Consider the following 14,992-nt stretch of genomic DNA (forward strand, 5'->3'; position numbering starts at 1 on the left):
TCCAGGCACTATGTTAAGTATAGACTACTTTCCCCAAGACTTCTTTCTTCCATTTCACCTAGCCCTTACTTATTACTTCCTTTCTCTGTCTAGCTTTTGAAGCTAATTTTGAGGGCTATCAAAGCCATCTACTTCTCTTAGACCTTAATTTCAATGATTATATTCTTCTAGGAGTTTCCTTTCTTCCAGTACAGAAAACATTTTTGTTTATTGTTTCAGATTCTGAGATAGGTACTGAGAACAAGACATCTTATAAAAAAGAGGATGTGTCAGAAGATGTAGAATCTCCTGGAGGGACTTCAGAAATACCTTTAAAAGATGCTCCACAAGAACCTGTTTTTGGAGAAGTTTATGCATTTGGGGGAAAGTTAGAAAATAATCAGGGAAATTCTACTGAGGTAATGCTGGAGAGATCTTTTGTCCAGGAGAAAGGTTTCAGGAAAGTGACTATAAACCACAACAAAACCTCCCTTGGTGAAGAAAATCAGGAATGTGGTGGTGAATTTGGGAGAAACTTTGGTCTGAATCCAAGTTTCATTTTATACCAGAGTGATACTATGGGAGAGCAAGCCCATGGATGTGATACTTGTGGCAAAACTTTCAAATACAATTCAGATCTTATTCGACATCAGAGGATTCATACTGGAGAGAAACCTTATGGGTGTGATGAATGTGGGAAAGTCTTTAATCTTAACTCAGAACTTATTCGACACCAGAGAATTCACACTGGAGAGAAACCTTATAAATGTAAGGATTGTTGGAAAGGCTTCAGTCAGAGCTCCAATCTTATTCGACATCAAAGAATTCATACTGGAGAGAAACCCTATGAATGTAATGAATGTGGGAAAGGATTTGTCTGTAGCTCAGGACTTATGCAGCATCAGAGCATTCACACTGGAGAGAAACCCTATGGATGTGATGAATGTGGCAAAGCCTTCAGTCTAAACTCACGACTTATTCGACATCAGAGGACTCACACTGGAGAGAAACCATATAAATGTAATGAATGTGGTAATGCTTTCAATCTAAATTCAGAACTTATTCGACATCAGCGAACTCACACAGGAGAGAAACCATATAAATGTAATGAATGTTGTAAGGCTTTCAGTCAGAGGGCAAATCTTATTCAGCATCAAAGAGTCCATACTGGAGAGAAACCCTATGAATGTCTTGAATGTGGGAAAAGCTTCAGTTGCAGCTCACACCTTATTCAACATCAGAGAATTCATACTGGAGAGAAACCATATGAGTGTGATAAATGTGGTAAAGCTTTCAGTCAAAGCTCACACCTTATTTTACACCAGAGAGCTCATAATGGAGAGAAACCTTATAAATGCCATGAATGTGGGAAAGACTTCAGTTGGAGCTCACAACTTATTCAGCATCAGAGAGCTCATACTGGAGAAAAACCCTATGGGTGTGATGAATGTGGTAAAGCCTTCAGTGTCAATTCACAACTTATTCGTCATCAGAGAACTCATACTGGAGAGAAACCTTATAAATGTAATGTTTGTGAGAAAGCTTTCACTCAGAGTTCTCACCTTATTCAACATCAAAGTATTCATATGGAAGAGAAACCTTATGAATGTGTTGAATGTGGGAAAGGTTTTAGTCAGAGTTCACAACTAACTGTACATCACAGAATTCACACTGGAGAAAAACTCTATGAATGTGCTGAATGTGGGAAAGCCTTCAGTAGGAGTTCATCCCTTATTCAACATGAGAAAATTCATACTGGAGAAAAACCATATAGTTGTCAGGAGTGTGGAAAAGCCTTCAGCCAGAGCTCACAGCTTACTAAGCATCAGAAAATTCATACTTGAGAGAAAATGATTACGAATGTAGAAATACTTTTAATTGGAGCTTATACATTCAAAAGCAGAGCATTTCTATTGGAGAGGAAATTATATGGATACAACACATGTGGCAGAGCCTTTGGTATCACTTCACCCTTATCCGATGTATGTTTTCACCAGTTGTCATCCAGTGAATATCCATTTCAGAAGGTGATGAATTTGAGAGATGTTAAGGATATAGGATTGACAGGAGGCTTAGCAATGAATTAGATATAAGTGGCAAGGGAGGAAAAATAGCTCTCACAGGTTTTTAGACCTGGGAATTTGGAAGAATGGTGGCATCCTCAACAGAAATGGAGAAGTTTGTAAGAGGGATAGGTTTATGAGGAAAGATAATTGAGATCTCTTTCAGAATTGTTGATTTTGAGATGCCCAAGGGACATCCAGTCAGAAATGTCCACTAGGCAGTTAGTTATTGATTCATGACTAAAGCTCAGTAGAGATTAGGACTAGAGGTGCAGAGTTGAGAGTCATTTGCATAGAGATGATAATTGAATCCTGATAGCTGATGAGACCTTCAATTCAACAAACATTTACTAATTTCTGCAGTGAACAAAGCATTGGCTAAATAACTCTCAAGGAGATAAACATTCATCTGCCAGAATGGAGACATACAACATGTACACAATATTCAAGATAATATTAAGAGATACTGGGAACTTAAAACTGGAGGGAATCAAGGAAATTTTCATTAGAGAGAAGGCACCTTAGTCAAACCTTAAAGAAAGGCAAGGATTCAAAGAAGTGAGGGAGGATGAGAAGGGAATTTTTCCTAAGTGTGAGGAATGGCCTATGGCTTCCTTCTCTGCCAGGAAGGAAGGAAACCCAGGGAATAGAAGATGCCAGTGCCTCTGACTTGTGATTATCCACCCCTGGGGCCTAATAAAGTGTATTTCTCCAGGATGAAAGAAAAAAAAAAGAATGGGAGATGAAGTATCAAGATTGAGGAATGATTAGTAGTCCTTACAAGACAATGATTTTAAGGAAAGTGTTCATCAGACACGTTGAATCTCTGAAAGAGTGGAAGGTCTTCATAACTCAGGATTATGTCTGTTTAGAATTTGTTAATTCCAGATTAATAAAGCATCCTTTCTCTGGGCCTACCTGCATGGCACTGAAAGAGCTTTGTTGGGGAGAAAATACTCACATTTAAAATTGTTATCGTTAAGATGGTATTTTTACCTGTCGTGGAATTAATTCAATTCTAAGTATTTTGCTGGACTCCCATTCCCAGTTTTAGCATTTAAAGATGAAACAGGGTTAATTTCTCCTCTCTATAATGAATTAACAGTTAAAAGGAGGTGTCCAGAATCCACTGAAGGATTGTGAAGTGCCTACCACTTCATAGCTACCATCTTCCCTCACCTTTCTCTAAGACTTGTTTTATATGGTCCTACCAGACAGAATTGTGAGTAACTGGAGTAAGCTCAAATTTCAGCTTAAGGAAAACTCCCTAATCATCAGGGCCTTCCAGAGGCGGAATACAATATCTTGGTAGGTAGTGAGTTTCTCTTTGCTCAAAGTTTCCAAGAGGAAGTTAGAGGTCTGCTTGTTGGAGATAGTGTAATTGATAGATAGTTCCTATTCAGGTATAAGCTAGAAAAATGTTCCCTGGGGTCCTTTCCAACTCTCATATTTTTCTGGTTCTCTGAAACTCCTGAATTTTTTTATTAGTTGTGTTATTTTATAGGGAACTTCATTAGATTTTCTAGGTGTGAAGGGAAATGCAGCTCCGTGGCAGAAAGATGGAAATCAGTTCAGGGCTCCTTTCTACCCTTTTCCTTCCCTTCATCTTACCCTGTGGGGTAGCAGAACCTATTTAGGCAGAAAAGTCACAGGTTCCTAGCTTGTTAGTGAAGCTCTCTCATCTTAGTGATCATCCAGTCATACCATTTACTTTACAAATGGAAAGCTAAGGGCTGAGGGAAAACACTGACTGAAATGTCATGGCTGACCTGAACATGTCCCGAAAATACCGGCTTGAAGAGCTTCCATTTTTCCAGGTAAAGTAAGCAGGGTCAAAAGTATGAAAGGTAGCTCCTATTCCTCTAACACTTTAAGGACCTCCCAGGGTAATCTATTACAGCCCTGTAAAACAAGGAGTCCAAGCACCTTTATTTTTTCTTTTTTTAAATAGATGAGCAACCTATGGCTTGGAGAGGTCAAGAGACTTAGATTTGGATGATGTCCCCAAGCCCCCATCAGCTCTGACATTTTTGTATTCTTTGACTTGATCCTAGTCATACAACTATGTAAATAGAAGAGCTGAGATAAAACTCAGATCTCCTGACTTCTAAGTCCAAGGTTTTTCTACTAAGGTTACCTTTAGTGCCGAGACTTTCCTTAAAACCTTCCCTTTGGGTGATGTCTTGCCCTTGTGGGGTTTCACCTCTTCAGTTTCTTCATTCATTTGACAAATATCTATGTGTAATCTTGGCACTCTGTGGAACACAGAGGTAAATTATATATAGTTTCCACTCTCAAGTAGCTTATAGTCTCGTGGGGAGATAAGACCTATATGCAGCTTTCTAGCTAATAGAATACAACAAGAATGCCAAGTGAATGTCTTGTAGAATACAAAGCACTTTCTGGTTAGTGGGACAACTGCTCACAGTTTTTATTAGACAACTAACCATTTCTGGAACAGTCTCTTTAGAAGATATGTACCAATAAAAAGAAGAACTTGTTTTCCATGCATGTGACAGATATTTGGAGGGGTTCAGGCTTTCCTGGGAACCAAAGCTGGAGCTTTGTTTGGGTGCTGAAACAAGAGGAAGACAACCAGTAGCTGCTAAGGCAACATGTGACATCTTGCTTAAGGGTCAATGGAGTCGCTTATATTAAATGGCTTTTATACTATATTTAGTAAAGCTGTTATAACCTGCTTAAGATCTTTTAGGGTAGAGTTGTCCAGATTTTCTGTGGTGAAGAGCAACTTTTCATTTATTCCCCAGAGACTTTAAGATTACTGGGGAGAGTGAAGTATCTGGAAGTAAGTTGTTGAGAGGGAATTCTTTAGAGGAGGGAACAAGGGCAGGATTGATTCAGACTTGCTGGTGGGACAGTTGCTTTGAAGGCTTCTGGCTGCACTTTTATTTACTGAAAATATGCCCTATGTTCTCCAGATTTTGCTTAGAATGTCCACCTTTCTTATGTTCCTCATAGATTTAAAGCTGGACTATATCCTTAATATCATCTGGTCAAACCCCTCATTTTACAGAGAGGAAACAGCCCCAGAAAGATTTGCCCAAAGTCACACAGGTAGTAAATGTGTGAGTCAAACATTCTGTCTCTATATCCAGTCCTTTTCACACCGTATCCCACTTAAGTTACTTGAAAGTAGGGTCCAGGTAGTCAGAGATTGGGAGATGAATTGTGATACCTGTAAGCTGGATTTGCCTCTTTCTCTGCCATTTTAGTATGAAGCTCCTTCATTTTTCTTCAGGACTATGAAAGAGCCTGACTCTCCAGCTAGAAACAGAGACAGTAAGGATCCGCACTAATTTTCCATATTCAGTTTTGTAAGATTAAGCTTTTCCCCCAAACAATCAATAAAATCTATCTTCTTTCCCTTTCAACTCCTCCTTCTGTCCCCCACTAATAAGAAAGAAAGGTAAAACCACACTGACCATATTTAAAAAAAGAAAAAGCATCATTCTTCACTCTTGAGTCCCATACCTCTCTATCAGGAAGTGGGTAGCATGCCTCATCATTCATCCTCTGGAATCATGGTTGGTCACTATACTGATCAGAGTTCCTAAATCTTTCAAAATTGCCTTTGCAATCGTGTTGTCTTTGTGTAAATTGTTCTCCTGGTTGGTGCTCATTTTACTCCTCATGTGTTCATACAAGTCTCCCCAGGTTTCTCTGAAATTATTCCTGTCATCATTTCTTGTAGAACAATAATTTTCTGTCACATTCATATGCCATGACTTGTTCAGGCATTCCTCACTTGAGGTACACTCCCTTCAGTTCACAATTCTTTGCCGCTTTGAAAAGAGCTGTTAAAATTTTTTTTCATATATCTCTAGAGAGTGTTTTGCTTTGATTAATCCCTCCCTTAGTCCACTTCTCCTTTACTTTGTCCTTCGCTCTTCTCTCCTTTCCTTCCTATTTCTTTATGGGTGAAATGTATTTCTGTACTTAGATGTGTGTGTGTGTGTGTGTGTGTATGTGTATGTGTATGTGTATGTGTGTGGTATTTTCTCCCTTCTTTTGACCAGTTCAAATGAGAGTGAGGTTCAGGTGTATTCTACTTCCCTTACCATTCTTCTCTTAAGATCATCAAGATATAGCAGAATCACTTTGAGTTCCTCTGTATAAAAAGACTCTCTTTTTGCCCCTGGATGATAATACAGTTAAGGGTTTACACATTTATCATCTCTCCATATTAGACTATATTTTTTATATTAGAATATAAACAGTTTATCCTTGTTTAGTCCCATATTGTTGTTAAGGTTTACCATTTTATATTTCTCCTGACTACTGTTTCAATTCTAAATTTTTATGCAGCTTTGTATTTTTATCAGGAATACTTGGAGGTCCTCTATTTCATTAAAAATCCATTTTTCAACTTGAAGGATTATACTCAGTTGTATGGGATAAATTATTATTGGTTTTAAGTCTAGAATTTTTCCATTCTTGAATATCATATCCCAAGCTCTCTGCTTCTTTTTAGTGGTGGCTGCTAAATCTTGTGTAAATCCTGACTGTAATTCCTAAGTGCTTTGATTCTTTCTGGGTGCTTACAGTAATTTTTTTTCTTTGACTTGGAAGCTCCAGATTTTGACCATGATATTCTTGTTTGTATTTTGGAGTTTCAGGAAGTTACCAGTGGTTTGGTTTGGTTTTGTTTCTCTATTTCTACTTTGCCCTTTGTTTCTAAGAAGTTTGAGCACTTCTCTTTTATAATTTCCTATAATGTCAACCTTCCAAAGTACATTCAGAACCTGTATAGATACAAGATGTCTAGGCCCTTTTTTGGTCATGACTTTCAGTTATTCCAGTGATTCTTAAATTATATCTCAGTCTCTTTCCTAGGTTAGTTTTTTTTTGTTTTTTTTTTGTTTTTTTGCTATGAGATAGCTTACATTTTCTTTGACCTTTTCAGTTGCTTAACTTTATTTTAATTTTTCTCATTGTCTCATGAAGTCACTGTTTTCTGTTTGGTTGACTCTAATTTTCAGGGAGTTTGTTGCTTGAGTAAGGTTTTGTACCTATTTTTTTTTTTTACCAAACTATTAATTCCCTCTCCAATTCTATAATTATATAGTTCTTACTTGTTTTCCAATTTTTCCTCTAGTGTTCTTATTTCATTTATTTAAAAAACAAAACAAAACTTTAAACTCTTAAAAAGAACTTGCTTCATCTCTTCCAGGATTTCTAGTTGAATTTATGCCTAAGCTGTGTCTTTCTTTGAGGCCTTGTTTGTAATGCTTGGGAATCACTTTCTTCTTCAGGGTTTGTGTCACATAATTGTTTTTTATAGTGGGATTCTTTCTCCCCTCCCCCCCAGCCCCATTTTTCTAGTATATTTCTGGACTTTGGACTCTATGTTAGGATTGAGCTCTGCATATTTCTGGAGGGACTGTCTGAGCTATGCTCGTGTCCTCTAGGATCCTTATTGCTTTCTTAGGATATTAAATGTTGTATTATTCTAGGACTTCAGGGACAATTCCAGCTGGGGACTTGCTAGCTTTTTGTGCTCAACATCCTATTACTGCCCTTCTAGTCTGAGTTCTGCAAGTTCTGAACCTGAGCATCACACCTGTGAACTTGCCCCTTGAAGTTCTAGGAAATTGCTTCTGGTTTCAACCACTATTAGCTAGCTGGATAGCCCTGCAGATTCAGAATGACTGCACTAGAGGCCTTATTTCGGTCTGAGATTTTGTCCTAGTTATTCCACGTTAGTCTTTAGCCTAACTTGGAAGCTGGAACTGAGACCCTGCTCTACTTTTTGACCTTTTCTTTATCTGCCTCTCATTCTGCCTTCTAAATCTACTTTTCCCCCCATTTTAGCTTCCAATTCCTATACCTCTTCTCCTTCCCTGGCCCCATTTCTTTTCAAAGTCTTGATACAACTATACATTATTAGCTGCCCTGGACTTTCTTCCCTTCTTGCTTGATTATCACTTCTGCTTTGCCAAACTCTCAAACCTATGTTACCCTCATCATCTACAGTTATTATTCTTACTCAGGAACTTAAGAATTCTTCTGGAAAAAGTCAAATAACTGTACCCACTGGGTTCACTAGAAACTACTTATCTAATCTCAATTGGGTTCTCACTTTCATCTTTCTATTTCTCCGTGATTGATGATCATACCATCTTTAGCTGCTACTCCAAACCCTTATCTCTATATCTCTACCACTTCTGTCCCCTACCTCTCAACAGAGTGCTGTGCCTCATATTTTACTGAGAAAATAGAAGCCAATTCCTCTTGCCCTCAACATCTCAAAATCCCTCATTATCCTTTGTTGTGTCCTTGTTTGCTAAGGTGTAGGTGATGCTCCTAGTCTTTGATGAAGAGGTTTGCCTTATTCTAAGGATAGCTAACCCCACCCATTTGTGCTTTGGATCTCATGCCTACTTTTCTCAACTGGGAGTTCAACCCCCGATCCTCTTTATTTCTCTTACCTTCAATGTCTCCATATCCACTAAACACCAGATCTTGTTTATCCTTAAAAAAAATATTCACGTGGCCCTGACATTCCCTAAAGCTGTTGTCCTATGTCTCTTCTTCCCTTCACAGTCAGACACTTAGAAAGGGCTATCTGTTCTCATTGTCTCCATTTCTTCAACTTCTCCTTTCCTTGCAATTTGGCTTCTAATTCTACCCTTCTAATTCTACTGAGAAGGCTCTCTTTATGTTACCAAGAATTTTATTAAAAAATTATTTTACTGATGCCATCTGCTTTACCACACATGTATATACCACAGTTATTTCTTGATATACTACCTCTTCCATTCACCTCACAAGGATAATTCAAATTAGGAAAACTGTTAACATAATCATATTAGAACACTGAGTCTGGCGACAAGAAGACATGACTTCAAATCTAGCCTCAGACAACTAGCTGTGTGACTCTGGGAAAAATCACTAAACCTCTGCTGGACTCAGTTTCCTCATCTGTAATATAGGATAGTAATAGCTCCTACACCTCAGGATTGTTGTGTAAAGTGCTTAGCACAATACTTGGCACATAGTAAGCACTGTATAAATATTAGCTATATTTATTATTAATTAAATAATGCAAAAAAAACTTTGACAAGGTACATCACTCATTTACTTAGTATTTACTAATACTCAACATTAAATAAAATAGTGTGGTGATCATGGTTGTTCAGCCACTTCTGTTTTACCCGTACTCTACTATGGGCACTTTTCCCAGATGGCTTTCTCAAGAATAAATACACTTCTGCTCTGGGAAGCAGTAACAAGGAATCTATAACGTTTTCTTTATTTTTTTGTTACTTGTGAGTCCCCAGTCAGAGATAATGCTTCTGGCAAAGCACCTCAGTATTAGGTCTTTATTTCTTCTCTGGAGATGTTTTTCTAAGGATTGCTTCCTACCAACTGTACTTCTAATAAATATACTGCACTGTTTACATAAAAACATATAGCATAGTGCCTGGCACATAGTAGGCACTTAATAAATGCTGTTGACTGACTAAATAAACATTTAAAACAAAAGTAAACAGACTTCCCCCATATGCCCAGAAGAAAAAGCTTCAGGTTCCCATGAAGAAGCTCAAGGGGAAAAAGGAGGTAAAGGGTTATCATTGTGGTCATCTGTAGTTGGGGTGGGAAGTGGGTTGCACCAATTCCGTCATGACACAATGAATGTCAGAGTGACCCAAAAAGCCTCTGTCTGGGTCTTTCAGACTGTCTCTGTCTCTTTCTCTCTGAGTCCTGACCCCTTTGTTTGTGGGAGTTGCCTCTGCCTACACTTCTTAGCTCCATGCAGCTTCTTGTAGATTTCTTTTCTCCATTTCTGTGCTTTGTTTCTTGGATTCAGTAAAATGACTTCTGAAGGTTACCTGTATTGCTTCTTTTTTTTTGATTCATTAAAGGTACTACTATGTCATAGAGAGATCGATCACCTTTTAAGATCACCACATCTTGTACAGCTGAAATCTCTGCTCCTTATCTGTGATTACGTCTTCAGCTTTCAAGGACTACTGGAAAAACTAAAACAAACTAACTCACCAAAAACAAACAAACAAACAAAAACCAAACTCAACAAAATATAGGCATAAAAGCACATTTTTTTAAAAATGTGATTAAAAAGTATCTAAACCCAAAAGCTAGCATTATATACAAAATACCAGAATAAGTTAAGGATGTTCCCTTTTCCCTCCACTATTTGATATAGTTCTAGAAATACTAGCAATATTAATAAGACAAGAGAAAGAAATTAAAAACATAAATAGGCAAATAGGAGACAAAACTATCCCTGTTTGCAAATAACATGGTCATTTACTCAGATAATCCTTGAGAATCAGCTAAGAAAGTAAAACAGTAGCTTCAGTACAGTTGAAGACACCAAAATCCCCTCCTGTGCCCCCACAAAAACTATAACATTTCTGTGTAGCAATAATAAAATCTGGAAGGCGATAATAAAAGCAGAAATCCAATTTAAAGTAATTATAAAATAACCTGAGAGTCGTTCTGCCAAAGCACATTTAGTACTTGTATAGATACAATTTTTGAGAATCACTCCTTCAAGAAATAAAGAACAAGCGATACCTGGAGGGCTATTCAGAGCTTATGGCAGGGCTGTGCCAATATAATAAAAATGACAATATTACTACAATTAGTTTAAAGGTTTAGTGCTCTCCCGCTTAAACTATTAACGGGATATTTTACAGAACTTCACAAAAATAATACTAAAACTCATTTTCAGGGAAAAAAAGATCTGAGAAATAATGAAAAAAATTAGGAATGAAAGAGGAATAGTACTTCCAGACTTCAGACTATATTATAAAGCAAGTCATCAAAATCATTTGATAGTTAAAAAATAAAGTAGATGACTGGAGCAGACGAGAAAAGGAAGAATAAAAAATAATTAGATGCAATAACCTAGTGTTCAATAAAGCTGAAACTGAATTACTTATGAAAGAACTCATTAGACAAAAATTGTTATGAAACTGGAAAACAGTATGGCAGAAATTAGGTTTAAACCAACATGATATGCCATATACCATAATAAATTCTGCATGAATACATGACCTGAATATTAAAGATCATGACTTTAAAAAATTAAAAGATAATCAGATCTTCCATAGCTTTTTCAAACTATGGAGAGAAAGTGAATTCTTCAAATAAGAGACAGAAGCAATTTCAAAAGTTAATTTTGCTTATGTGAAATTAAAGAGCTATTAATTTGAACAAAATTAACACAATTAGGATAAGAAGTGAAATAGTCAATTGGAAAAATATTTTCTATCTGATATGTCTGATAAAGGTCTGAAGTACAAGATATAGTAGCTAGCATTTATATAACATTTTAAGATTTGTAAAGATATATATAGATATAGATATGTGTATGTATATATGTATATATGTACATGTATGTATATATAAATATATTATATATGTGTGTGTATGTATGCATGTGTGTGTGTATATGTATTCCAAATTTTTATTTATATATATAAATATATATATTGGGTCCTCATAGCAACCGTGGCAGGTAGTTGCTGTTATCATCATCTCCCCTTTTTGTAGAAAACTAAAGCAGACAGAGTTAAAATGACTTGCTCAATTGGGAAGTGTCAGAGACCAAATCTGAACTTAGATCTTCCTGACTCCAGCCCTAGTGCTCAATCTGCTGCACCACCTTCCTCTATAAATACCATTAGAAATGAAGGACCAAAGGCCATTCCTTGGCAGATAAGTGGTCAAAGGATATGAAGAAACAGTTCTCATCTTACAATTACAAACTATTAATGATCATAGAAAAGATTACTCCAAATCACTAATAAGAGAAATACAAATTTTTTACAAACCTTGCAGTTTTTACTTTACAATAATCAAACTGATAAAGATGACAAAAGAAAATAATTATCAATATTCAAGAGGCTATGAAAAGACAGACACAATAGTTGCTCTATCTGCAAATCTGATCCAACCTTCCAGAAAGCAATTTTGTATTAAACAACAAAAGTGACTAAAATATACATGGTCTTTGACCCAGTGACTCCTACGCATATGATTTTTCCCTCTTTCTCCCCATGCTCCAGAAGTTAGTGACAAAATTGATGGTGTCAAATGCACCAAAATCTTTGCAGCGATACTTTTTGTGATATCAAAGGATTGTAAACAAATAAGATGCCCATTGACTAGGGAATGGCTAAGTGAATATAACTGTGTTGTAAGAAATGATGAACATAATTAATACAGAGAATCATGAGAAGACTAATTTTATTTGATAAAAACTGAAGTGAGCATTACCAGGAAAACAATATACACAGTAACTATAGCAGTGTAAACGAAAAGTACAACAAGATTGCTGTAAAATGACGATGATCATCCTTGGTCCCAAGGAGGAGATATGAAAAGGTATCCTTCTTTCCTTCTTTGGAAAGGTAGGGGACCATGGATGTAGAAGACTGCATACATATAAAAATCTGATGGTTAGTGTGGCTAATGTTTTTCCTTTTTTAAAAAATTCTTTATTATAAAGGATAGCTTTCTGGAAGGGGCAGAAAGAAAAAGATGGGGAAATGTAGATGATATAAAAAGAAAAGAATATAAAAATTTAAATAAAAACTTATTTTAAATATATATTAAAATGATACTTTTTTTAAAAAAAGCTTTACTGATAATCTTCTCTTTATACCATAGTTTGGTTATATTGACTTTACCACCACCCCTAACACAGTGAGTCTTCCCTTAAAATAAAGGAAAACCAACCTACACAGCAAATTGATCTGAAAATGTTTGCAACATTCCCTACTTAGGATACTCATTTTTTTCTTATTGTTGAGGAAATTGGGGTTAAGTTACTTCCCCAGGGTCACACAGCTAGTAAACGTCTAAAACTGGATTTGAGCTCGGGTTCTTCTGATTCCAGGACCAGTGTTCTATCCATTGTACCACCTAGCTGTTACCTGCTCAGTGCTTTAGTTCTTTTGATTGATTTATCAGCAAATAAACTACCGTGTGTCAGGAACTGTGTTAAGTAGTGGGGATTCAGTTACAACAAATAAAGCATTCCTTACTTGCAAGGAACTTACATTCCAGGTCAAGATTGAGCATTAGTGATGTTTGCTATTTTATGCTATTTGTAATCTGCACCTTTCTCCTAACGTTTTGCAAATGCATTTCTCCTCTAAATTGCCATTCTGTTTTTTTCCTTTTCCAAGTCTTTAGGACCTGAGATACTTTCTAGGTCCTCTTGTCCTCCTCTCTAATGGGACTGTAAGTTAAACTATTATAAGAAACGTAAATAATCAAGTTAATATTGTTTCCCATATCGTCTAACCACTTTTTAGAGTCAACACCTTACTTGAATAGATTGGTCTGAAGCTGTTAGAACTGCACAGCATCTTGTCATTATCCTTCTGCATTTGGTTTGATTTTCTGCTTTGCTCCAGTTAGTTAGTGGTCTGACCAAAAACATATAACCGATTTCTAAACCTCATAGTTAACCTCATAGCTAACTTTTCTTATGATGTTTTTTAGTGCTTTCATTTTCATCTCTTTCATTGGTTTCAAATACTATTCAGGATATATGATCATGAAGGTTGTGAGTAGTCTGCAGGTCTTTGATTTCTTTGATTTCCTTTTTTTCATTAATTAATTGTATTTATTTTCAGTGTTCTACAGTCACTATCGTATAACTTAGATTATTATTTTTCCTTCCCTCCCTCCTATCTTCCCCCTCCCTCCCTGAGATGGCATACAATTTTGTATAGGTTCTACACATACGTTCCTATTAAATGCATTTTCACTATAGTCATGTTGTGTTGGAGAATTAAAATGAGTGTGAGAAATCTAATAAACCAAAACACAATACACACACACAAGAAAAAAAATGATCAGTTACATTTTGTGATTAAATTCCATAATTCTTTCTCTGGATGTGGAAGGCATTTTGCCTTAGGAGACCATTGGGAATTTTTTTTTAAGTCCTTGCATTGCAATGAAGTTCCAAGTCTACCAGGAAAAGCTCTTGCACACTGTAGTTGTTACTGGGCACAAGGTTTTCCTGGCTCTGTTCCTTTCACTCAGCGTCAGATCATATAAGTCTTTCCAGGCCTCTCTGAAATCTTCCTGTTCATCATTTCTTATAGCACAATAGTATTCCATTATATTCATATACCATAATTTATTCAGCCATTCCCCAATTGATGGGCACCCCTTGATTTCCAGTTTTTGGCCACCACAAAGGGAGCTGCTATAAATATTTTTGTACATGTGGGACCCTTTCCCATTTTTATGATATCTGGGGATACAGTCCTAGAAGTACTATTGCTGGGTCAAGGGTATGCACATTTTTGTAGCCCTTTGGTCACAGTTCCAAATTGCTCTCCAGAATGGTTGGATCAGCTCACAGCTCCACCAACAGTGTATTAGTGTTCCAACTCTCCCACATCCTCTCCAACATTTATCATCTTCCTGTTCTGACATGTTTGCCAATCTGATAGTTGTGATGTGGTACCTCAGAGTTGTTTTCATTTGCATCTCTCTAATCAATAGTGATTTGGAGCATTTTTTTATGTGACTATAGGTATCTTTAATTTCTTCCTCTGAAAATTGCCTGTTCATATCCTTTGACCACTTATCAATTGGGGAGACTTCTTTCATTTCTTAATCTTGAATCTCATCTTCTTTTAAAAATATATAATTGATAACATTTATCCTTGCATCAGTCATTTCAGCCTTCCCACAAAAATGAACCCTTCTCTGTGACAAAGTATTATAACCCCACAGTGTTTTTGTTTATTGTTCATTACTTCACTATATATTAGTTCATACAAGGCTTTCCATGTTTTTCTGAATTTCTCATATTTGTTATTCCTAAAGATGTTCAGTTATTCTCCAACCAGTATTTTGCTACAGTGAAGAGGGCTGCAATAAAAATTTTGATATGTTTGGGATCTTTCTTTGAACCTTGTGCTCCTTAGTGC

At 36.5% G+C, this 14,992-nt stretch overlaps 1 protein-coding gene across 3 annotated transcripts in view; it reads left to right on the forward strand.

Annotated features, from left to right (window-relative positions):
• LOC140500318 (uncharacterized) overlaps positions 1-14,992 on the forward strand; it is a 55,551-nt gene that overhangs the window by 18,563 nt on the left and 21,996 nt on the right. For 2 of the 3 annotated variants that reach the window (XM_072602787.1, XM_072602789.1), the window contains one exon: positions 220-3,014. In XM_072602787.1, the coding sequence (XP_072458888.1) occupies positions 220-1,823 (1,604 nt within the window). In that variant the 3' untranslated portion in view covers positions 1,824-3,014. Of the gene's footprint in view, positions 1-219; positions 3,015-14,992 lie in introns of those variants that run through there. The other variant, XM_072602790.1, reaches the window with a different exon arrangement.

Source organism: Notamacropus eugenii, chromosome 4 (genome assembly GCF_028372415.1).
Source record: "Notamacropus eugenii isolate mMacEug1 chromosome 4, mMacEug1.pri_v2, whole genome shotgun sequence".
In the NCBI taxonomy this organism is placed as follows: Eukaryota; Metazoa; Chordata; class Mammalia; order Diprotodontia; family Macropodidae; genus Notamacropus; species Notamacropus eugenii.